The sequence below is a fragment of the Schistocerca americana genome, chromosome 9 (genome assembly GCF_021461395.2).
Source record: "Schistocerca americana isolate TAMUIC-IGC-003095 chromosome 9, iqSchAmer2.1, whole genome shotgun sequence".
NCBI lineage: Eukaryota > Metazoa > Arthropoda > Insecta > Orthoptera > Acrididae > Schistocerca > Schistocerca americana.
In genome coordinates this window covers 207,598,652-207,624,600 of record NC_060127.1, presented here as the reverse complement: position 1 = coordinate 207,624,600, position 25,949 = coordinate 207,598,652, and the positions used below count along the sequence as shown (strand labels likewise).

The 25,949-nt window shown below is 45.1% G+C and overlaps 1 protein-coding gene across 1 annotated transcript in view; it reads left to right on the top strand.

The window, feature by feature from the left end:
- LOC124550828 overlaps positions 1 to 25,949 on the top strand; it is a 117,011-nt gene that overhangs the window by 6,151 nt on the left and 84,911 nt on the right. The window contains exons 2-3 of the mRNA XM_047125553.1: positions 20,825 to 21,049; positions 21,095 to 21,157. Of these exons, the coding sequence (XP_046981509.1) occupies positions 20,825 to 21,049; positions 21,095 to 21,157 (288 nt within the window). The remainder of the gene's footprint in view (positions 1 to 20,824; positions 21,050 to 21,094; positions 21,158 to 25,949) is intronic.

Here is a 25,949-nt window from a genome sequence, read left to right as displayed (position 1 = left end):
ACGGCGATGTTGTTGTTGTTGTGGTCTTCAGTCCTGAGACTGGTTTGATGCAGCTCTCCATGCTACTCTATCCTGTGCAAGCTTTTTCATCTCCCAGTACCTACTGCAACCTACATCCTTCTGAATCTGCTTAGTGTATTCATCTCTTGGTCTCCCTCTACGATTTTTACCCTCCACGCTGCCCTCCAATACTAAATTGGTGATCCCTTGATGCCTCAGAACATGTCCTACCAACCGATCCCTTCTTCTGGTCAAGATGTGCCACAAACTTCTCTTCTCCCCAATCCTATTCAATACTTCCTCATTAGTTATGCGATCTACCCATCTAATCTTCAGCATTCTTCTGTAGCACCACATTTCGAAAGCTTCTATTCTCTTCTTGTCCAAACTACTTATCGTCCATGTTTCACTTCCATACATGGTTACACTCCATACGAATACTTTCAGAAATGACTTCCTGACACTTAAATCAATACTGGATGTTAACAAATTTCTCTTCTTCAGAAACGCTTTCCTTGCCATTGCCAGCCTACATTTTATATCCTCTCTACTTCGATCATCATCAGTTATTTTGCTCCCCAAATAGCAAAACTCCTTTACTACTTTAAGTGCCTCATTTCCTAATCTAATTCCCTCAGCATCACCCGACTTAATTAGACTACATTCCATTATCCTTGTTTTGCTTTTGTTGATGTTCATCTTATATCCTCCTTTCAAGACACTGTCCATTCCATTCAACTGCTCTTCCAAGTCCTTTGCTGTCTCTGACAGAATTACAATGTCATCGGCGAACCTCAAAGTTTTTATTTCTTCTCCATGAATTTTAATACCTACCCCGAATTTTTCTTTTGTTTCCTTTACTGCTTGCTCAATATACAGATTGAACAACATCGGGAAGAGGCTACAGCCCTGTCTTACTCCCTTCCCAACCACTGCTTCCCTTTCATGTCCCTCGACTCTTATAACTGCCATCTGGTTTCTGTACAAATTGTAAATAGCCTTTCGCTCCCTGTATTTTACCCCTGCCACCTTCAGAATTTGAAAGAGAGTATTCCAGTCAACATTGTCAAAAGCTTTCTCTAAGTCTACAAATGCTAGAAACGTAGGTTTGCCTTTCCTTAATCTTTCTTCTAAGATAAGTCGTATGGTCAGTATTGCCTCACGTGTTCCAGTGTTTCTACGGAATCCAAACTGATCTTCCCCGAGGTTGGCTTCTACTAGTTTTTCCATTCGTCTGTAAAGAATTCGTGTTAGTATTTTGCAGCTGTGACTTATTAAGCTGATAGTTCGGTAATTTTCACATCTGTCAACACCTGCTTTCTTTGGGATTGGAATTATTATATTCTTCTTGAAGTCTGAGGGTATTTCGCCTGTTTCATACATCTTGCTCACCAGATGGTAGAGTTTTGTCAGGACTGGCTCTCCCACGGCCGTCAGTAGTTCCAATGGAATATTGTCTACTCCGGGGGCCTTGTTTCGACTCAGGTCTTTCAGTGCTCTGTCAAACTCTTCACGCAGTATCGTATCTCCCATTTCATCTTCATCTACATCCTCTTCCATTTCCATAATATTGTCCTCAAGTACATCGCCCTTGTATAGACCCTCTATATACTCCTTCCACCTTTCTGCTTTCCCTTCTTTGCTTAGAACTGGGTTTCCATCTGAGCTCTTGATATTCATACAAGTCGTTCTCTTATCTCCAAAGGTCTCTTTAATTTTCCTGTAGGCGGTATCTATCTTACCCCTAGTGAGATAGGCCTCTGCATCCTTACATTTGTCCTCTAGCCATCCCTGTTTAGCCATTTTGCACTTCCTGTCGATCTCATTTTTGAGACGTTTGTATTCCTTTTTGCCTGTTTCACTTACTGCATTTTTATATTTTCTCCTTTCATCAATTAAATTCAATATTTCTTCTGTTACCCAAGGATTTCTACTAGCCCTCGTCTTTTTACCTACTTGATCCTCTGCTGCCTTCACTACTTCATCCCTCAAAGCTACCCATTCTTCTTCTACTGTATTTATTTCCCCCATTCCTGTCAATTGCTCCCTTATGCTCTCCCTGAATCTCTGTACAACCTCTGGTTCTTTCAGTTTATCCAGGTCCCATCTCCTTAAATTCCCACCTTTTTGCAGTTTCTTCAGTTTTAATCTACAGGTCATAACCAATAGATTGTGGTCAGAGTCCACATCTGCCCCTGGAAATGTCTTACAATTTAAAACCTGGTTCCTAAATCTCTGTCTTACCATTATATAATCTATCTGATACCTTTTAGTATCTCCAGGGTTCTTCCATGTATACAACCTTCTTTCATGATTCTTAAACCAAGTGTTAGTTATGATTATGTTGTTCTCTGTGCAAAATTCTACCAGGCGGCTTCCTCTTTCATTTCTGTCCCCCAATCCATATTCACCTACTATGTTTCCTTCTCTCCCTTTTCCTACGCTCGAATTCCAGTCACCCATGACTATTAAATTTTCGTCTCCCTTCACAATCTGAATAATTTCTTTTATTTCGTCATACATTTCTTCAATTTCTTCGTCATCTGCAGAGCTAGTTGGCATATAAACTTGTACTACTGTAGTAGGTGTGGGCTTCGTATCTATCTTGGCCACAATAATGCGTTCACTATGCTGTTTGTAGTAGCTTACCCGCATTCCTATTTTCCTATTCATTATTAAACTTACTCCTGCATTACCCCTATTTGATTTTGTGTTTATAACCCTGTATTCACCTGACAAAAAGTCTTGTTCCTCCTGCCACCGAACTTCACTAATTCCCACTATATCTAACTTCAACCTATCCAGTTCCATTTTTAAATTTTCTAACCTACCTGCCCGATTAAGGGATCTGACATTCCACGCTCCGATCCGTAGAACGCCAGTTTTCTTTCTCCTGATAACGACATCCTCTTGAGTAGTCCCCGCCCGGAGATCCGAATGGGGGACTATTTTACCTCCGGAATATTTTACCCAAGAGGACGCCATCATCATGTAATCATACAGTAAAGCTGCATGCCCTCGGGAAAAATTACGGCTGTAGTTTCCCCTTGCTTTCAGCCGTTCGCAGTACCAGCACAGCAAGGCCGTTTTGGTTATTGTTACAAGGCCAGATCAGTCAATCATCCAGACTGTTGCCCTTGCAACTACTGAAAAGGCTGCTGCCCCTCTTCAGGAACCACACGTTTGTCTGGCCTCTCAACAGATACCCCTCCGTTGTGGTTGCACCTACGGTACGGCTATCTGTATCGCTGAGGCACGCAAGCCTCCCCACCAACGGCAAGGTCCATGGTTCATGGGGGGGGGAGGATAACGGCGATAAAAAACAGAAAATCGGTGATTTCAGTAACCGGTTATTTTGAGCGGTTGTAATAGTCAGCTCAAACTGGAGATGAATCAAACCAGTACAGCCTGAAACAGGTTATTTTAGCGATAATTGTCATCCCTGTATGGAATGGGCGCCCTTCTATGCTAATGAGTGATAAATCACTGCAATATAATACTAGACATCTACGTGTGGTAATCTGTCGTAAGTGGGAACACGAACAAAGGAGCAATTATTTTATTCGCGATGGATTACTACCTGTAATCTGCGTAGCGCACGGCAACCATTCATCTAAAACTAGTTGCTGTGTCGCGGCACATAACCCACCAGCATGACAAGACAGCGCTGCGGGTAGCCTAAACGGGAACTCGTAGGGGCCACGGCAGTGAGAACCACAATACAAGGGATATTCGGAAAGTAAGTTCCGATCGGTCAAGAAATGCAAACCACTGTGAATATCTAATAAAGCTTTGCACATATGTGTTCGACAGTGCCTCTAGTATGGCTGTCGGTTGCATCACTTCGCTCTTTTCAGTTTTGAGCGCATGGTGAGCACAGAAAGATGTGTACAAAATAGTGTCTCCCGCCAAGTATAGGGTCCTGGTGAGAGATTCCGCCTGATGGTATGCAGCCCACATTACAGAACTGTCATACGGTTCCTACTTCGTGACAAATCTCAGCGGCGATCTGCAGGGGCAATGAAAATGCTCCTGCAGGGTTTTCGATGGGATGTGTTTGGTCACCCGCACTATAGCCCGTAATTGGCTCGCTCTGTGTTTCATCTCTGCTCACATTAACTTCTGGCTATGAAGACAACATTTTCGCACAGGCAACGAGCTATAGATTACCGTAGAGAATTGGCGGGAAGCACAGGCGGCTGCCCTCTATGACGAGGGTATTGGAAAGTTGGTACAACGTTACGACAAATGTCTAAGTCGGAGTGGTGACTATGTAAAGTAGTGGTTGGAAGCTGTAGCTAACCGTTGCAGATAAAATATTTCTGGTTTTCAAAGTGGTTTCCATTTCGCGATAAATCGGAACTTACTTTCCGAATAGCCCTAGTATTAATAGATAAAACAGAGGTCACCAAACTTTCTTCACAGTGGGTAGCATAACTGACAAAAAGAAGGGCTCAGGCCGCGTCTCCATTCTGTGCAATTCTTGAAAGTCATTACTAAAGCTCTGGGGTAAAAAACGAGGAACAAAGTTCTGCATTGCGTGTTAATCACGGCTGAGTGGCATGCAAAGCCAACCTATTTACTTACTAGAAAAGTTATCAAAGAAGGCGATGTTAGCAAAGAGAGTTACATATCCAAAACACACAAACGAAACAGCAAAACAGATTGGTGAGATTTGTGACACTGACGTTTGGCTTTCGAATATTATCAGTGTTTGGTTTGGAGTTGCTGGATATAATCAACAGAATTGCTTTCAAATGTCCATCAGTCAATCTCGTTCACTATGCTTTGTTCTTGAAAATGGTTGCTCACAGGCATAAGCTATTGCAAACACTGATGCTATAACAGCGACAAATTTCAGTTTCAGAAATTCAGCATCAGGTAAGCAGCGATAATATTCAAGTAGTTTTCACTCTCTGTGCTTCTCTTTCAACAAGTCATTTTCTTGCTGAACAATGAGCTCCAGCTGTAGCTCGACAGTCACATCATCAAAGTTACAACCATTCGGAGTCTGGGAGAGAGGGATATCACCCTCAGTTCTGTCAAGATCGGAAAATCTTTCGAAAAAATGCTTCTCGAAGTCACGAATAATTTTTTCGGAAAATCAAAATTGACATCTTTGGCGACTGAAATGACAACGAGAGAAGTTGTCTCCTTTCAATTGTGTTCCAAACAACGATAGCTCTCTCCGAAATCTTTTGCTCATCTTGTAGAGATCGCAGACGAGGTTAGCCTTTGGCTGAAGTTTCAAGGTGGGACGTGATGTCGATAAACAATGACAACTTTGACTGCAGTGGATCGGCTGCCTTTTTCGGTGAGATAAACATTTGTTTCGGAGATTGTCAGAACGAAAGAGGACTTTACCGCTCTTGAGGCACCTCACAGCAATGTGATGAGCCAATCAACACAATTCAGAATCAATTTTTTCAAGAGAAGCCTAGAAATGTGAGCGTGTCCCCGAATGAATTATGTACGGGACAAGGGGCCGTGTATGGAATCCGTCACGGTGATTTGGCAGAGTCTGTACGCAACACGACGCGAGAACAAGTCAGTAGGTCCTTGGGTACAATGATATTCAACTCCGTATGTCGGGATGCCGGCCACGGGCGAAACTTACAGATGGAACTCTTGACTTTCTGAAGTGGTAAGGAAGCTTCTTAAGGTTCTTAATGTGGGTGGCCACGTGTGAGTAGTTCAGCACGCACGAAGTGTGCCGTAGAAGCCCCGTTGTCAGGTTTCACAGCTGCTCGTAGCTCCAGCAAGACCAACAGGAGCCCAGAAACGTCTCCTGTTACCTTCCTTTTATCGAGCGAATTCAGGTACCGTCGGCGCGCTGGGTGAAAAGTTGTCGCCTTGATCTAGACTGTTACAATTATTTTCAAACCTCAAACATAGCTTAGCACTGACGACTACACAAATGCGTAGCTCATGAGAAGCTGATCCTCTTTAATTCCCTAAATATCGTAATTGTTCTAGGTGGAGTTCTGACAGCACTTACGGAGTGACGAGAGATTCCGCCCGCTGATTGCGTGCGGTATTTTCACAATCATCACCCGCAATGCTCGATGGATTGTCTCCGTCAGAACATCAGGTCTGCCTGGTCTTGATTTAGATATGAGTGTCTCTTCGTGCCTCCACTTCACAATCACATAACCAACAATTGACAGCTGTACAAGGGTTGAAATGCACCTGATGGATTCGTTACTCGCGTAGCAGCCGTGACTAGCCTACGTTCCAAGTCACACAGCTTTGCCGACCTACCCACTCCGCTTCCCTACTGCCAACGCAACACTCCGTGCCTCCTTTTATACGTACTGGCGGGTCCACGGCTAGTGACATCGAGTGGTCAATTAGAGGTGTGCGAGTACTCTCCTCGCTCAAGAAATCAATCATCATCATGATCATCATCATTTAAGACTGATTATGCCTTTCAGCGTTCAGTCTGGAACAAAGTCCCCCTTATAAAAATCCTCCATGATCCCCTATTCAGTGCTAACATTGGTGCCTCTTCTGACGTTAAGCCTATTACTTCAAAGTCATTCTTAACCGAATCCAGGTACCTTCTCCTTGGTCTGCCCCGACTCCTCCTACCCTCCTACCCTCTACTGCTGAATTTGCCGGCCGCGGTGGTCTCGCGGTTAAGGCGCTCGGTTCGGAACCGCGCGACTGCTACGGTCGCAGGTTCGAATCCTGCCTCGGGCATGGATGTGTGTGATGTCCTTAGGTTAGTTAGGTTTAAGTAGTTCTAAGTTCTAGGGGACTGATGACCACAGAAGTTAAGTCCCATAGTGCTCAGAGCCATTTGAACCATTTGAACTGCTGAATCCATGAGTCACTTGGGTAACCTTGCTTCTCCCATGCGTGTAACATGACCCCACCATCTACGCCTGTTCGCCCTGACTGCTACATCTATAGAGTTCATTCCCAGTTTTTCTTTGATTTCCTCATTGTGGACACCCTCCTGCCATTGTTCCCATCTACTAGTACCCGCAATCATCCTAGCTACTTTCATATCCGTAACCTCAACCTTATTGATAAGGTAATCTGAATCTACCCAGCTTTCGCTCCCATACAACAAAGTTGGTCGAAAGATTGAACGGTGCACAGATAACTTAGTCTTGGTACTGACTTCCATCTTGCAGAAGACAGTAGATCGTAGCTGAACGCTCACTGCATTAGCTTTGCTACACCTCGCTTCCAGTACTTTCACTATGTTGCCATCCTGTGAGAATATGCATCCTAAGTACTTGAAACTGTCCACCTGTTCTAACTTTGTTCCTCCTATTTGGCACTCAATCCGTTTATATCTCTTTCCCACTGAAATTACTTTCGTTTTGGAGATGCTAATCTTCATACCATAGTCCTTACATTTCTGATCTAGCTCTGAAATATTACTTTGCAAACATTCAATAGAATCTGCAATCACAACTACGTCATCCGCATATGCCAGACTGCTTATTTTGTATTCACATATCTTAATCTCACCCAGCCAGTCTATTGTTTTCAACATACAATCCATAAATAATATGAACAACAGTGGAGATAGGTTGCAGCTTTGTCTTAGCCCTGAAACTACTCTGAACCATGAACTCAATTTATCGTCAACTCTAACTGCTGCCTGACTATCTATGTAAAGACCTTTAATTGCTTGCAAAAGTTTGCCTCCTATTCCATAATATCGTAGAACAGACAATAACTTCCTCCTAGGAACCCGGTCACATGCCTTTTCTAGATCTATAAAGCATAGATACAATTCCCTGTTCTACTCGTAACACTTCTCCATTATTTGCGTAAGCTAAGGATCTGGTCATGACAACCTTTAAGAGGCCTAAACCCACACTGATTTTCATCCAATTTGACCTCAACTAATACTCGCACTTTCCTTTCAACAATACCTGAGAAGATTTTACCCACAACGCTGATTAAAGAGATACCTCTGTAGTTGCTACAATCTTTTCTGTTTCCATGTTTAAAGAGCTTTCGTCCAGTCTGATGGAACCTGTCCCGACTCCCACGCCATTTCAATTATCCTGTGCCGGCCGCGGTGGTCTAGCGGTTCTAGGCGCTCAGTCCGGAGCCGCGCGACTGCTACGGTCGCAGGTTCGAATCCTGCCTCGGGCATGGATGTGTGTGATGTCCTTAGGTTAGTTAGGTTTAAGTAGTTCTAGGTTCTAGGGGACTGATGACCATAGATGTTAAGTCCCATAGTGCTCAGAGCCATTTGAATTATCCTGTGTAGCCATTTAAGACCTGACATTCCACTGTATTTCATGAGTTCCGACTTAACTTCATCCACCCCAGCTTTATTGCACTACAATCTATTGACCATTTTCTCCACTTCCTCAAATGTGATCCTATTTCCATCATCATTCCTATCCCATTGTACATCGAAATTTGATAGATTACTGATCATATTTTCACCTACATTGAGCAACTGTTCAAAATATTCCCTCCACCTGCCCAAGAAATCAATAAAAAAATTAATCGTTCATTAAGAAATTCTGGTCTCAGTGGCTTCATATAACTGAATTACACTAACCACTCTTTTCTTTTCTGAAGTCTATCACCCATAGAGAGTGTAACATCACAAGTCCTCTATCATACTATTATGTATTTTTTGGTATCGTGGAGTCGGAGGGGGGGGGGGGGGGGAGGGGTAGAACGACATGTTTGTGTGGTGCTACGATTTAATTAGGAGCATAAATGACTACACACGTGAAATGTTGCAGAGAGTAAGCTTCTGGAGATGGGTGTCCCGCCCGAAACAGGTTTGGCGAAAACAAGTCCCGCGGACTGGTTTCCGTCAGCAGTGTGTCGCCCCATCTGTGCGTAGCGTTGCATTTCCGAAGTTTCCAGTTTCCCCCTCTACTATCTCAGGGTCCCAGTTCCCTTCCACGCGGTACTGTGTCCCAGCGCATAGCTCCGGAAACTCCTTCCTTAATTTTGTGTCAATAATCAATAGAATTACAATGTTTTCCTTTTACTGCAGACTATATTATAGCCCGCTGCTTCATTCCGTAAATGGTATGATATGCAAGTATGTTTTTTGTTTTTGTTTTTCTTTAATCGTATTTTTCTGTTGTTCACAGATGGAAACATCTAATAATGCACTTCTGACCAAAAATCGATTCTGGTAGCTGGAGTCACAGGTTTTCGTCAGTCCTGCGTTTTGAGTTTTAGTAGTGATATTACCATAGGAGCTCTCACCCCTAACACATATTTCTTTAGAAGTCAAATACCAGGTTTCATAGATTTAGCTTTAAAAGTGGTTTAATATGACGAAATATTTTCATAAAAATTTTGATCCCCTACTTCACTCCCTTAGGGGTTGTATTTCCAAAAAGCATAAAAAAAAGCGAAATTTTTATTTCCAGCCGAGAAGCCAGATACAAATTTTCAGAGATTTAGTTTCACACATACTTTTATAATGAAATGTTTTCATAAAAAATTTCATCCCGTATTTCACCCCCTTAGACTTCGGATTTCCAAAAACATTGAAACATGTATTTTTTAAATTTTTATGCGAGAAGTCAAATAGCGTTTTTCGTAGATGTAGCTTTAAAATACTTTAGTACTTCTTTAATAATGGTTTATTTAAAATAACTTTCAGCCACTATTCCACCCCATAGGGGCTAAATTTTCTAAAATGCCGAAACAAGTATTTACTTATTTCTGACCGAGACACAAAATTTCAAGTTTCTATCCGCAGCGGTTTGGGTTGAGTGATGATGAATCAGCCAGTCAGGACATTTTCTTTTATATACTGAGATAGCTTTCTTTGCTGCGTCACTCGCTTTTTGCATCCAACAAAACAGAATTATTTCATTTCACGCATTGTACCTTTCCGTAGTTTCCATAACTCTTCTTCACTTTCGTCTTCCTCACACCCTCACATCCTGTACTAGTTACTCTCTCCATCCCGCTGAGTCCACCTAGGCATCGTTTAGCGCGCCAAACGAGTGTGTAGTTTATCAGCTAATCTCAGCAATGGTAAATCCCTCCCCCCCCCCCCCCCCCCCATTCTCATCCGGTCACAGGTCTGGTAGCTCACTTCCACCATATGCACCGACTTCTCTTGTGTGTTCGAAATGCGCTCTCTATTCTATGACCAGTTGAAAAGAGAGGCAAGTTTTCGCAAGGCAGGAGAGTAACAGTAAGTTCCATTGTAGTCATGTAAAAAATTGTATTTTAAACTGTTTCGAGTCTACAAGTAAATCGAAACTGTAGTTTCGAAGATCATCTACTGAAGATGCCTTTAATATAAAATGCAAAACGCATCTAGAAAACAAATATTACACTGCAAGAAAATGGGCGTATTAAAGTTAATAAAACCGGATAAATGCGAATAGGAACCGCACTCCCAGGATATATATACAGGGTGTCCTATTTATCTCGACCATCCTAAATAACTGTATGTCCAGATGCAAATTACAAAATTTTTCAAGCAAATGTTCTTTAGCCGTCAGGGGGACATCAATCAGCATGATTGCCTTCGTTGTAGCTTTGCTTTTTACAAAGATATGAACATTAGTATGACCTTTTTAAATGGCATACTGCATTTTTTATTTGGTAATTCATTTCCTCTCCTAAAGACCTATTCAAAAATGTATAACAGTGCACCATTAACTGAGACGCAACGTTATTAATTACATAACACAACATTGACGATGACGCTCTTACCCCTAGTGAGATAGGCCTCTACATCCTTACATTTGTCCTCTAGCCATCCCTTCTTGGCCATTTTGCACTTCCTGTCGATCTCCTTTTTGAAACGTTTGTATTCCTTTTTGCCTGCTTCATTTACTGCATTTTTATATTTTCTCCTTTCACCAATTACATTCAATATTTCTTCTGTTACCCAAGGATTTCTACTAGCCCTCGTCTTTTTACCTACTTGATCCTCTGCTGCCTTCACTACTACATCCCTCAAAGCTACCCATTCTTCTTCTACGGTATTTCTTTCCCCCATTCCTGTCAATTGTTCCCTTATGCTCTCCCTGAAACTCTCTACAACCTCTGGTTCTTTCAGTTTATCCAGGTCCCATTTCCTTACATTCCCACCTTTTTGCAGTTTCTTCAGTTTAAATCTGCAGTTCATAACCAATAGATTGTGGTCAGAATCCACATCTGCCCCTGGAAATGTCTTGCAATTTAAAACCTGGTTCCTAAATCTCTGTCTTACCATTATATAATCTATCTGATACCTTTTAGTACCTCCAGGATTCTTCCAGGTATACAACCTTCTTTTATGATTCTTGAACCAAGTGTTAGCTATGATTAGGTTATGCTCTGTGCAAAATTCTACAAGGCCGCTTCCTCTTTCATTTCTTCCCCCCAATCCATATTCACCTACTATGTTTCCTTCTCTCCCTTTCCCTACTGACGAATTCCAGTCACCCATGACTATTAAATTTTCGTCTCCCTTCACTACCTTAATAATTTCTTTTATTTCATCATACATTTCTTCAATTTCTTCATCATCTGCAGAGCTAGTTGGCATATAAACTTGTACTACTGTAGTAGGCATGGGCTTTGTGTCTATCTTGGCCACAATAATGCGTTCACTATGCTGTTTGTAGTAGCTAACCCGCACTCCTATTTTTTTATTCATTATTAAACCTACTCCTGCATTACCCCTATTTGATTTTGTATTTATAACCCTGTAATCACGTGACCAAAAGTCTTGTTCCTCCTGCCACCGAACTTCACTAATTCCCACTATATCTAACTTTAACCTATCCATTTCCCTTTTTAAATTTTCTAACCTACCTGCCCGATTAAGGGATCTGACATTCCAGGCTCTGATCCGTAGAACGCCAGTTTTCTTTCTCCTGATAACGACGTCCTCTTGAGGATGCCATCATCATTTAACTATACGGTAAAGGTGCATGCCCTCGGGAAAAATTACAGCTGTAGTTTCCCCTTGCTTTCAGCCGTTCTCAGTACCAGCACAGCAAGGCCGTTTTGGTTGGTGTTACAAGGCCAGATCAGTCAATCATCCAGACTGTTGCCTACTGAAAAGGCTGCTGCCCCTCTTCAGAAACCACACGTTTGACTGGCCTCTCAACAGATACCCCTCCATTGTGGTTGCACCTACCGTACGGCCATCTGCATCACTGAGGCACGGAAGCCTTCCCAACCAACGGAAAGGTCCATGGTTCACGGGGGGCATAGTACATTGGGAGTAGGAAACAGAAAATGTCAAATTTCAACGAATTTGACGTGAAATGTTCCCTTAACTGACTTTTCGTGTGCTACGTTTCCATGCTAAACGTTTTTCAGTGTACATCCCTTTGCATAACATAAGGCGCAACCCTCCACGGGATGGGTTAATCCGTAGCCTACGTGGTATATGGTCTCCGAAAACTGACAAGAAGTTCGAGTGACGTCACGAGACCGGTGCCACGCCATGACCAGTCCTCCATGAAATCCCATAGGATATGTAACTGCTTTACTCCACCAGTTTGATGTACATACATTTCATTTCCTAGTGAACTGTTTAGAAGATGCTGGTACCCAGCTTTGATCTAAAAGTTGTGTGGGTCTTGTCCTCCCATTTACCCAGACCCGGTTCGAAAACTGGGGCGTCTGCTTGTGTTTTTACGTTACGCTAAGAACTTACTTTTGTGGCGGCGTTCGTAGCGACAAACAATTCTCTGTAGAAACGGCTTACGAACTCACCGCCACACTTTTAATAGCGGGCCGTCCGGTCCGCTGGAACAGTGAACAGAAAGATGAAAACCCAAACACTCTGATTATATAAAAGTCGGTACTTATCTTTATTAACGAAGATACAGAAACACAGTAGTGAACTCCCTGTCTACAGAGATCTGTCTAGTTCGAGTCGGAGCGGCTAGGTCAGCGTCGGCTGACGACAAACAACAACTCTGCTGCGATGAACACACAACTGACTAGCAAGTACACAATTCGGTGGCGAGTATACAACTGAGCGGCGAATACAGAACTGTCCTAGCGCTCGCGACTCCAGCGCTTAAGAAACCAGAAGTCAGCGGTGGCGCGCGCAGACTTGCGGCGATTTCCTGTCTCGCTGGCGCTGCTTATGCGGACGGCGTCCGGACTTTGATGCTGCCAACCTTTTGGCAGCGGGCTCGGGTGGCATTACTGGCTAGGATATAACACTTACATTTGCAAACAACGCCGTTGTCCAACTCTCTGTCATAATCTGCAGCGGACGCCATTCTCCTCTGCAACCGGTCCAGTTTGAACCCAGGGTCGCAATTTTGTGATTTTATTAATTTATATTTTATTTTTGTACTTCACACTCTATTATCATTGTTCTGTTGTGAAAAATACGTTAATGTTAACTTGCCACTGTGATAAATTCTGTTGGCTGTTTGGTGTTCAGTTATAGTGTATTTATTTTACATTAAGAGCTTACGTTTGTACACTGAATGCTTTTTGTTGATCTAGTTTGGAAATTGCAGTTACGTTAATATGGCACCTTTGTGACTACTGTGGCCACTGCCGTCGGAGGTTCGAGTCCTCCCTCGGGGATGAGTGTGTTGTTCTTAGCACAAGTCAGTTTAAGTAGTGTATAAGTCTAGGAACCGATGACCTGAGCAGTTTGGTCCCTTACAAATTCACACACATTTGAACATTTCAGTAACTACTGTTGTCTGTAGGGTCTTTGCTGCCCAGAGCCAAAAATAAATAAATAAATAAATAATCCCGTAGAATACGGCATGTTCTGACTGCATAGGCTGCAGTTGTGGGCTTCACGCTTTCGGCGTGTGCGTGTGGTATTTAATGGTGTTGCAGGTTGCATAAATCCATTTGTAGGGGCAGCTCAATCATCCTGTATAAAGATAAGCGAGTAGCGTTTGTACTAGGGACATAGACAGCGTTTGAGTTTAGTTACAGTTAAATGCATTTCTAGATGTGTGCGTCTCAGTATCAAAAAACTGTTCACAAATTGACGCAAGCAACAGTAGACGGAAGTTAATTAAGTTTTTCTAGCCGTTGCAAATGTTTGTTAATCGGTACGTTTCCGACAGATCGTTTAGAGACTATGTTCGGTCGCAACGGAAAAGCGTATGGTGTGTGTTACCATGTTTCAGCTTTGTACATCGTAGCCTCTGTATATAATGAAACTATTAAAACTGAGATATGTGTCAGTAGGGGAATTGTGAGCGACAGACCTAACATTGAGTTTTATAGAAACTGCTGGAGAATTTTAAGTACTTATAGCATGCTCAAGAACATGCAAGTAAAATAGGAACCTCTCAGAACGACTTAAAGGTACTGTTTGTCTTATGGTTTATTAATATTCGTTAACGAGTGTGATATATGTAAAATCACTTGTTTCCAATGATGATGACTTCACTGCAAACAAGATAAACAGTGACATTACTTCATATTTACTCAATATGTACAGAGTCACCTTAAAATAGCCATCTCATTTAATGTTTCAGATTAACAGGGGACACCAGATGTTTCAAACACTTACATCTGATAACTCCGAAACTGCGTTCCGAAGGAGCGCATATTATACAAAAATGTTTATACAACATCTGTAGGCCGGCCGGTGTGGCAGAGCGGTTCTAGGCGCTTCAGTTTGGAACCATGCGACCGCTACGGTCGCAGGTTCGAATCCTGCCTCGGGCGTGGATGTGCGTGATGTCCTTAGGTTAGTTAGGTTTAAGTAGTTCTAAGTTCTAGGGGACTGATGACCTCAGATGTTAAATCCTATAGTGCTCAGAGCCATTTTTGAACCAACATATGTAAAGTAAACATGAGTACGCACTATCTTGTGGGACATGAATTTCTGGTAAAGATGTGAAAGAAATCGCTTATAAAGCTGCCACACTTAGACAAACATTTTCACAAACAAACAAGTGATTCAAATGCTGATCACTGATCGAGTACTGGTCTCCTGCCACAGCTCCGCCTGTTTCCGTGCATCTTCCAATGTCGCTCGACTTCTCTCGCGTCCTATGTTTGCCAGGCACTACGGCTGCAGAAGGCTCCACTTCACCTCCTCTGGGCCCAAGTCCACCGGACATCCGGCCTCCTTCGAAGCAGCGGAACCGCTAATGAACACGCGCTAATCCTCGGACGGACGCTGTGGACTGTCGTCCACTCTCCAAAAGTTTCTTCGAAACATTTCAGAAAGCGACGCTCATATGCAGCCAAAATCATATATGCATATGGTATTTCCTCTGGTTTTCTGCGAATGTGAACTAGGGCATCATTTCATTTGTATTCCAGTTATTACGTGGCTCTGTTGTCCCAATTCTTTTACCTTTCTTAATTTTAATTAGTTAAGAAGCGAATGTAGAACTGGTAGTTGGCTTGAGTTCCACCTTCTTATCTCTTTATGAACGCATTATGCTTTTCCTTGCAGCCCGCATCTCGTGGTCGTGCGGTAGCGTTCTCGCTTCCCACGCCCCGGTTCCCGGGTTCGATTCCCGGCGGGGTCAGGGATTTTTTCTGCCTCGTGATGGCTGGGTGTTGTGTGTTGTCCTTAGGTTAGTTAGGTTTAAGTAGTTCTAAGTTCTAGGGGACTGATGACCATAGATGTTAAGTCCCATAGTGCTCAGAGCCATTTGAACCATTTTTTTTTTTTCCTTCCGTTCTTCAGAGGATTTCTTGTCAGTTTTCTGTTGAAGCTTCACCATGAATCTCTACTTCGTTACCAGTGTTCTACAGGCTAGATAGTTTATAGTGATTTCTTTGCTGATGTTTACGTCTTTTAGATCTTCGCCACTTTCTTCTAACCAGCTGATTTCGACCTTCAAATTAATCGGGTTGAGCAGTCTTTTATGAGTCTTTGGCTGCCCATGCTACAAATTGGCCATAGAATAAATAATTTCAAGCTCCTATTCCGTAATGTTTTACTGATACTATCTATTTCTTTGTAGACGTCGGAATTTCTCGTCTTTATCCACATTACAAGGGGCGTACAATAAGCTTTGCAACACATACTTTTCTCAACCAATTTCGGTTGGAAAAATGTGAAATTTGTTCTGGGACATCGTGGAATATTCCCGCTTCAGCTCCTGTAGTTTCATGAAGTTCCGGTAGGTGGCAGCGCTACACACAGCCTTCAAAATGGCGTCTGTGAGAGAGGCGCATTCCAAGCAGACAGCTGCAACGATTTCCTTTTGGCGAAAAACCAGAGCATCGCAGTTATTCGTAGGCGCCTGCAGAATATTTACGGACGCCTGGTAGTGAACAAAAGCACGGTGAGTCGTTGTGCCATCGTGGCAACGAGGTCGCGCAAACCTGTCCCATCTCCCGCAGGCCGGCCGGCCGTGCGCAGCTGTGACTCCTGCAACGTGCGGACACTCTCGTCTGAGGTGATCGACGGAACACAATCAGACACCTCGGTGTACATCTGTACGTCTCTGTACGTAGTGCTGACACACTGGGTTACTCAAACGTGTGTGCCCGATCGGTTCCTCACTGCCTAACGGAAGACCATAACGAGCAACGAAGAACTATCTGTGTGGAATTACTTGCGCGTTGAGAGGCTGATTATGACAATTTTTTGTCGAACAGCGTCAAAGGCGATGAAAGATGGGTTCATCACTTCGAACCGGAAACAAAACGGCAATCTCTGGAGTGACGCCGCACCATCTCACTTCCGAAGAAAAAGTTCAGAGTTGCACACTCAGCCAGTAATGTCGTGGCGACCGGCTTTTGTGACTCTCTAGTCGTTATTTGGTTTGAATTCCTCCCTTATGGTGCAACGATCATCTCTGACTTGTACTGTGCTTCTCTCAGGAAATTGGGGGAACGGCCTTGCCACAGTGGATACACCAGTTCCTCAGATCAGCGAAGTTAAGCACTGTCGGGTGTGGCCGGCATTTGGATGGGTGACCATCTGGGCCGCCATGTGCTGTTGCCTTTTTTCAGGGTGCACTCAGCCTCGTGATGCCAATTGAGGAGCTACTCGACCGAACAGTAGCGGCTCCGGTCACAGAAAACCATCGTAACGACCAGGAAAGCGGTGTGCTGACCATACGCACCTCCTATCCGCATCCTCATCTGAGGATGACACGGCGGTCGGATGGACCCGATGGGCCACTTGTGGCCTGAAGACGGAGCGCTCTCTTAGAAAATTGAAGAAACGACTTCAGTGTGTTCGTCGCCACAAAAACGCAACAAATTTTTCCTTCTCCGTGACAAGGCCCCAGACAAGTCTGCGCCCCCGAGAGGATCTCACAAAACTGTTCTTCCTCATCTACCCTACAGCCCGAATCTCGCACCTTCCGTAAGGTCTGCAGCCAATGGATACCCCAGACGTTGAATGGGCAACGAAAAGTGGATGGCTGTTTCCCTGAAAAATCTGAAGCGTTTCAGTGTTGGAAGGAACATCTTCCTTGAGCAGATTGTTGCAGACGACAAAAGCTGGTGCACCCCCAGGGAACAGGTGTGGAAAGCTCAAGCTCACGACCAGCCATCTCCTCAGCCTGTTGTCTGATTACCGAGGCCTATTCCTTATTGATCTCAAGGAACCTGGTGTCTGCATCAACGCTGGACAAATTACGGTGTGCAATTAAGGCGAAGCGTTTGGGAAATATGCGACAAGGGCTGGTGCTGCTTCATGATAACGGACTTTTTCGCGCAGAAGATAGCCAATCAAATGGGAGGCGCTGGAGCACCCGCCCTGTGGGATTGTAAAACAGTTGAGATCAGCCGCCAGGAAGGCATTTGGTCCAGTCGGTATCCCCGTAAGATTTTATGTTGACTATGCTACAAATCTACCACCATTCTTATCCATCATCTAGCAGAGATCACTGGAACAGCGGAACGTTCCACGGGACTGGAAGAAGGACCAGATCATAGCAATCTATAAAAAGGGTGGAAAATCGGATACACATAATTACCGGCCAATTTCACTGACATCGATTTGTTGTAGAAACATGGAACATATTTTGTGTTCAGATATAATAACCTTTCTACACTCTGAGAAGCTCATCTGCAGAAACCAGCACGGTTTTAGGAAACAGCGGCCATGCGAGACACAGCTGGCCCTCTTTGTGCATGATACACAACAGGCTGCTCTAGATACCGGCTCCCAGGTTGATGCCATATTCCTCGACTTCCGAAAGGCGTTCGACTCAGTTCCGCACTGTCGCTTGCTACAAAAAGCGCGCACTTACGGTCTATCCAATGACATATGCAGCTGGATAGAAAGTTTTCTAACAGACAGGGAGCAGTATGTCGTCCTGAACGGGGTGACACAACAGAAACAAGCGCAACATCAGGTGTACCCCAGGGGAGCGTAATAGTTCCGCTGCTTTTTACGATTTGATGATATTGACAGCGGCATTAGACTGTTTCCCGATGATGCTGTAGTCTACAGGAAAGTAATATCACACGAAAGTTGTGAACAAATCAAAGAGGATTTGCAGAAAATAAATGACTGGCAGTTATCTGCCAATATTAGTAAGTGTAACGTACTGCGTATAACAAGGCGAAAACCCCCATTAATGTGTGTGTACAAAATAAATGCCCAGTCTTTGGAAGCGATAACATCCGTCAAGTATCTGGGTGTGACTATTCGAAATGATCTCAAATGGAGCGATCAGATTACACAAGTAACGGGCAAAGCGACCTCTAGATTGCGATCCTGAAGCGATGCAGTCCTTCAACAAAGGAAATTGCTTACAATACGTTAGTTTGTCCAGTCTTAGAGTATTGTACGTCTGTATGGGACCCTTGCGAGTTGGGTCTCATTCAAGAGATTGAAAAGGTCCAAAGAAGAGCGGCAAGATTCGTGGTTGGCACATTTAGCCATCGCGGGAGCGTTACAGATCTCATAGAAAGTTTGAAGTGGGATACACTTGCAGATAGACGGCGCGCTAAACGGAAGGAGGTGCTCACTAAGTTCCCAAATCCGATGTTCGCCGAAGATGTAGAGCATATATTATCATCACCAACTTCCAAATCGCGCAATGATCACCATTCAAAGATAAGGTAAATTAGAGCTCGTACTGAAGCGTTCATACAGTAGTTTTTCCCTTGCGCGATGCGCGAGTGAAACAAAGCTGGGAAGGGGGGGGGGGGGGGGGGCAAATATAACTTTGGCGCGAATTGTGCCTCCGCCAGACGCCGCTCGGAGTCTAGCGGAGTATATATGTAGAAGTAGATGTAGATATATCCCCATGAGATTATCAGGCATCTATATCTACATCTACATACATACTCCGCAAGTCATAGTACGGTGCGTGGCGGAGGGTACCCTGTACCACTGCTATTTGTTTCCTTTCCAGTTCCACTCGCAGCCGGCGCAAGGAAAAAACGACTATCTGTATGCCTCTGTACCCCTTCAGATTTCCCTTGTCTTACCTAGGTGGTGCTTACGCGGAATGTATGTTGGTGATAGTAGAATCGTTCTGCAATCAGCTTCAAATACCGGTTCCCTAAATTTTCCCAATAGTGATCCTCGAAAAGGAAGTCACCTTCCCTCCATCGATTACCTCTGATTTCTCGAAGTATGTCCGCAACACTTGCGAGTTGCTTGAACCTACCGGTAACAATAGTAGCAACCTGCCTCCGAATTGCTTCGATGTCTTTCTTTAATACAAAGCGGTGCGGATCCCTAACACTCGAGCAGAAGAATAGGTCCCACTAGCATCCTATATACGGTCTCCTTTGCAGATGAGCCACACTTCCCTGAAATACTCTCAATAAACCTAAGTCGACCGTTCGCGTTGCCTACCATATTCCTCACACGTTCGTTCCAGGTATTTAAAAGATACGACTGTTTCGAGCAGGGCACAGCTAATGCTGTATCCATTTACAGCGAGTTGCCATTGATCGCCTTTGGTCCCAGAGGGCCTTGAAAGATCGGCAGTACCTGTTGGACGAGCATGAGCAGCAAGCCACGGTATTTTACCAAATCCGTATTTTCAAGCTGGTGGGGTGATTGACTCAGTCCTCACGGCGATTTTACCTGATTGGCATACCGATTCTGAATTGTACTACCTATGAACAGAAACTTCTTGATCGCCCCTCAAACATTGCCAAGCATTTTACGTCGACGAATTCTATGAAAATGACTCCAATTTTCTTGTTGTTGTTGTTGTCGTCTCCAGTCCTGAGACTGGTTTGATGCAGCTCTCCATGCTACTCTATCCTGTGCAAGCTTCTTCATCTCCCAGTACCTAATGCAACCTACATCCTTCTGAATCTGTTTAGTGTATTCATCTCTTGGTCTTCCTCTACGATATTTACCATCCACGCTGCCCTCCAATGCTAAATTTATGATCCCTTGATGCCTCAGAACATGTCCTACCAACCGGTCTCTTCTTCTTGTCAAGTTGTGCCACAAACTCCTCCTCTCCCCAATTCTATTCAATACCTCCTCATTAGTTATGTGATCTAACCATCTAATCTTCAGCATCCTTCTGTAGCACCACATTTCGAAAGCTTCTGTTCTCTTCTTGTCTAAACTATTTATCATCCACGTGTCACTTCCATACGTGGCTACACTCCACACAAATACTTTCAGAAATGACTTCCTGACACTGAAATCTATACTCGATGTTAACAAATTTCTCTTCTTCAGAAACGCTTTCCTTGCCATTGCCAGTCTACATTTTATATCCTCTCTACTTCGACCATCATCAGTTATTTTGCTCCCCAAATAGCAAGGTGCCCATTTCCAAGTACAGTGTCAGAGCCGCCTCTCTGGCGCCTTTACAAAAGCCAAACTGATCGACAGGGAATATTCCTCAACTTTCCCTAAAATACGGCATAACTCTTTATTCGACCCCTGCATGCTCTTAGTGACACAGGATGATGTAATGCCAATTTGTAAATAAGCTATAACGCAATGTGGTTCGTGATGCAGATGGTAGCGGTGCTGGCACTGTTTGTGTTGGCCGCGGTGGGCGCGTCGACGTTGAGAGCGGACCACGCCCCCCCGGACCACGCCCCCTCGGGCCTCGCCCCCTCCCTGGAGCCCGCCGACGGGCGTCGCGGCGCCCGGGCCTTCCGCATCCCCGCGCCGTACCGGCCGCTGGTGCACATCCGTCCAGAGGCTGCAGAAGAAGACGCAGCGCCGCCGCCTCCGGAGGCGGAGCGCAGGCGGGACGGGGGCGGCGGGGCGACGGCGGCGCAGCTGGTGGCCGGGGGCGGCTGCCGCCAGGGCGAGAAGTGCGACACCACGCCGCAGCACACACAGGTAGGGACAACTAGAGCACTGCTCCACTCACCTTTACGATACATTCCGGCCGGCCGCGGTGGTCTAGCGGCTCAGGCGCTCAGTCCGGAACCGCGCGACTGCTACGGTCGCAGGTTCGAATCCTGCCTCGGGCATGGATGTGTGTGATGTCCTTAGGTTAGTTAGGTTTAAGTAGTTCTAAGTTCTAGGGGACTGATGACCACAGATGTTTAGTCCCATAGTGCTCAGAGCCATTTGAACCATTTGATACATTCCGACCAATCCTCCTCTGCCAATATCAGGCAGCCACTTACCAGCGGCAAAATACTCCTATCGGAGCCCAATAAACGTGAATAAGTTCCTGTTCATTCAAAAGACTCTGTCTGAAAAGTGGAGTACCAGCTGCCTCATTCTACCTCACCCAGCACCTTTAAAAATCTCCCAGAAATTTTTAACATGCAACTGACTTCCTCCTCCTATAACATCCCCTAACTGTGATCACCTGCCTCGAGATGACTGGGTATTTGTGTTGTCCTCATCATTTCATTATTATTATTATTATTCTCGAATCAGAAACACACAAATTTACAGTAGCCATACACATCAATAAATATGTATATATATATATATATATATATATATATATATATATATATATATATATATATATATATATACAAATTGCATTTATATTACATGTGCCCAGTACTTTGCAACCTCCAAGGCGCTTGCAGGAGATCAGTCTTCGTGCAGGATGTAGGGCACAAAAGGCACTGGAGCATGTGGCTTGTGGTTTGTTCTTGTCCACAATCACAGGACGTATCTTCTGTTATGAAGCCCGATCTCTTCAGGTTGTCTCTGGCTCGTCCAACTCCTGATCGTAATGTGTTTAAAGATTTCCACACCAGCCAGCTCTCGTTGTGTCCAGGTGGTGGTTCTTCAGCTTCTGGCGTCTGCAGGTGAGACGCCGACTTCTTCCATAACTCCAGCCTTGCCTTCTATGGTGAAATGGTGAGCTTCTCGGATGTTCTCAGGAAGCTCTTTCGCGATCTCAGCCGTGCAGTGGATGGGCACTGTCCTGTTCCACTTTCAGTCTCTCCTTGTTGGCAGCAACTGTTCTGCGTACCCATGGTGGCGCTATTCCAGCCAGGCAGTAGAGCTTACCTGTGATCAACCTGTAGGTTTCGTTGAGAGCAATGTCTACTTGTCTGGCATGAGATGACCTGTACCAGACTGGAGAAGCATATTCATCATCATTCGTGAAAGTGGCGAGTTTCGACTGAGCAAAGATTGGGAATTTGTATGGGCGCTGATAACCGCGCAGTTGAGCGCCCCACAAACCAAACATCATCATCATCATCATCATCATCATGCTAACTGTGGCTCATTCACACTCACCAGTCCATCGCTGTAAGTAGCTCATACCCATCGACTCCCAGTTGGCCTTTCTCATTCCCTCATTCAGCCTGCCTCACTGTCATTGTATCTCTCTGTCACTTCACCCATCGGAGGTTCGAGTCCTCCTTCGGGCATGGGTGTGTGTGTGTGTGTGTGTGTGTGTGTGTGTGTGTGTGTGTCTGTGTGTGTGTGTCGTCCTTAGCGTAAGTTAGTTTGCGTCAGATTAAGTAGCTTAGGGACCGATGACCTCAGCAGTTTGGTCCCATAAGACCTTACCACAATTTTTTTTCGAGCATGGTTGTGTGTGTCGTCCTTAGCGTAAGTTAGATTAAGTAGTGTGTAAGCTTAGGGACCGATGACCTTAGCAGTTTCGTCCCATAAGACCTTACCACAAATTTCCAAAATTTCTCGTTCACTGCCTCCTGGGTCACAGACACAGTTCCCTTCGTTCTGTCCTACTACTATTGTCTTCCTTCACTGTCAGTATCTTCCTCTTGCTCTCTCTCTTACCGGTAATATCTCATTCATTCCTACCTACTGCTGCTTTCTCACTGTCACTCTCTCTCTCTTCCCCGTTGCCATTGTCATCCACTCTGTTTCTGATTATCACTTCGCCTTTCTCTTTATTCCTCTCCTCCTGGCACTGTCTCCATCCCTCTTTTCCTAGCACTGTTCTGTCACTGTCAGCTATGTTCCACCGCCACTGTCTCCCTCTCTTCCTCTCTTACTGTCATTCGCTCTTTGTATAACACGACCACTGTCAACTACCATCCAGTATTTATTACTTTTAAGTCTCTTTGCCACTCCTACTGTCTTCTTCTCTCTCAGAATAAAACGGCGCGAATATGTTCATATGCCAAAATTTTTGAGAAAAATTTTAGGTGCCAAGAAAGGTACAATGAGGCAGCTGCTACCGCACTTTTCAGACAGGAATGTATTGGCACTTCTTGTGCTCGAACAGGAGCATTTTCCCTGCAGTAGCAGGACCTGTGAACATTTGAGAAGAAAAGTATTGCACAGCAAAATTTAGATAGTTTACTTATGTGAAATTGAAATCTAATCTCAGCCGCGTCTTTTACAATGGAGTCCCAGTATGTTGACGCATGAGACAAGATACTTGTGTTCTCAAAAAGTATTTTGTGACCATTTTTGAGACAATTCTCAGCTATATCCAGGTTGCGAGCTCCCTGTGCTGATTACGTTTCTTGTGCTCGGCACGACGCTCTGCCATTGTGCGAATTGTCTGGCCTGTATAGATGCTGCCGCACTCGCAACTGACACCAATAACGTAAAACAAATTTTAGATCCAAGGGCCGAATTTTAAGTGCAAAAAATTTTGCGAATGCTTCAGTACTACACATGGTGCTCCTAGATGATAACGGAGTCACTTGCGTCCTGGGAGTATTTCTTGTACCGCGATGAATACTATGATGGGCTCACCACTGGCTTCCCCCAGTCGCCAATTTCTTCATGGAGCTCTTCGAGGAGCAGGCTCTGAACTCTGCACTGTTACGTCGTCTTGCTTCCGCAGGTACGTCGATGACACCTTCCTGATATGGCCTCACCGTGAAAATACGCTGTAGCAGCTCGTGGATCACATTAACGCTATCCATCCCAACATTAAATTTACCATCGAGATGGAGGAGCTACCTTTGCCAGATGTTTCAGTTGAGCGGAAGGCAGGAGGCCGGCTCGGTCATTCATTGCACAGGAAACCGACGCACGCTGACTGATGATTGAACGCCGGTAGTTTTCACCACCCTGTACACGAGAAACCGGTCCTGAACACGTTAATACACAGAGCCAAAGTTGTTTCTGACGACGGCCACCTACAGTCTGAGTTGCAGTACTTGAGACACGTGTTCAGAGATAACGGCTACAGCAAAACATTGCAAACGTTTTCAGATGTCAATGTAGAAGGACGCCTTGTGAATCGGGAGAAGAAGCCAAGCCGGTGGCTTTCCCGCCATGCAGTGTGGCAACGAGCAGCACGTTAGGACGTCTACTGCAGAGACGTGGATTCAGACCAGTGTTTCGGCTCGCCCCCAAGATACCTCTTCGTGCGCCATGTGTGTACGGTGTACGTTGCGAGTGCGGCAGCATCTGTGCAGGCCAGACAATTCGCACAGTTGCAGAGCGCTGTGCGGAATAGAAGAAACGTATTAAGCACAGGGAGCTCGACAACCTGGACATAGCTGAGCATTGCCTCAAAAACGGTCAGTTTGAGAACACAGGAATCTTGGCTTGTGTGTCAACACACTGCGACTCCATTATAGAACAGGCGGCTGAGATTAGAATGAACAGCAACAATCTCAAGAGAGACTAGAGGTGCCCACTGGGTAGGGCGTGGTGGGGGGCTCTGAATGTCAGAAGAAAGCAGCGGCGGACGTTTTAACGCTTGTGGGGAGGAAGGAGCGGCGCTCTCAGACGTGGCGCCGGACCCTCGCCCAACCCGACGTCAATCGGCTCCGAAGCGGGCCGGAGTTGCTATGAGCTGCCCGGCTCACCTTCTGCGCACGCGACGGTTCGGCCCTCTCTGATTGGTGCCAGAAGCTGTAATCCTAGATATATAAGCTGGGAATAGTGCCAGTCCTGTCTCAAATGATAGGACGCCAGGTGCTCTGCCTCGCCCTCCGTATCCGCCTTCTCTCCCCCACACGCATCCTCTACGACATCATCCCCTTCCCCCACCTTCTCCTTTTTCTCGAGCACATCCTCACCCTCTATACTGTCGGCCGCCTCGATCCCCCACACCCCCTGGTATCCCCCTTCCTCCCCACCCCCAGCCCGTTGCCGCGTCTTTACCGTGTCGCCCGTCTCCATCTCCGCACCCTCCACCTTGTTTTCCAACGCAACTTCCAACTCCTACCCCTCCCCTCCTATCAACTATAATCCCACCTTCCTCCTCCCTGCTGCTCAGTGCCGCCTCTCGTTTCCCTCCCTTCCCCTGAGTGGCTTTCCCCCTCCTCCACCCCCTCCCACCCCGTGCTCCCCTTCTGTGTCTCTGCTCTCCCTCCTGTCTTCCCTCCTGTCCATCGCCTGCCTCTTCATGCGCCCCTTGCCCTCCTATTCCTCTTCCTCCCGCCCCCTTACCCCCTCCTATCCGACCTCCAGTCCCTCGGCAGGTTCCTACCAGCGGTTTTTATTCTCTGTAAGTGTTTCTGTCGTTTCCAGTGGTTTTGTTTTTTAAGTGTCTCGCTCTGTGTGATTTTTATTCTGTGGCCGACTTTTAACCTGTGTTTGACTCCTGTGATTTTAAGTGCTCACGAATTGCCAGCTGTGTTCTTTTAACTTTATGTCGACTTTTTAACTGTCCTTCTGTGCATGTCCCCGTATTAGTGTATATTTTAACTCCCATAATCTCCATTTATTGTTCTTTTATGTCTCCCTTTTGTCCCACCTTTTTCTGTAATCG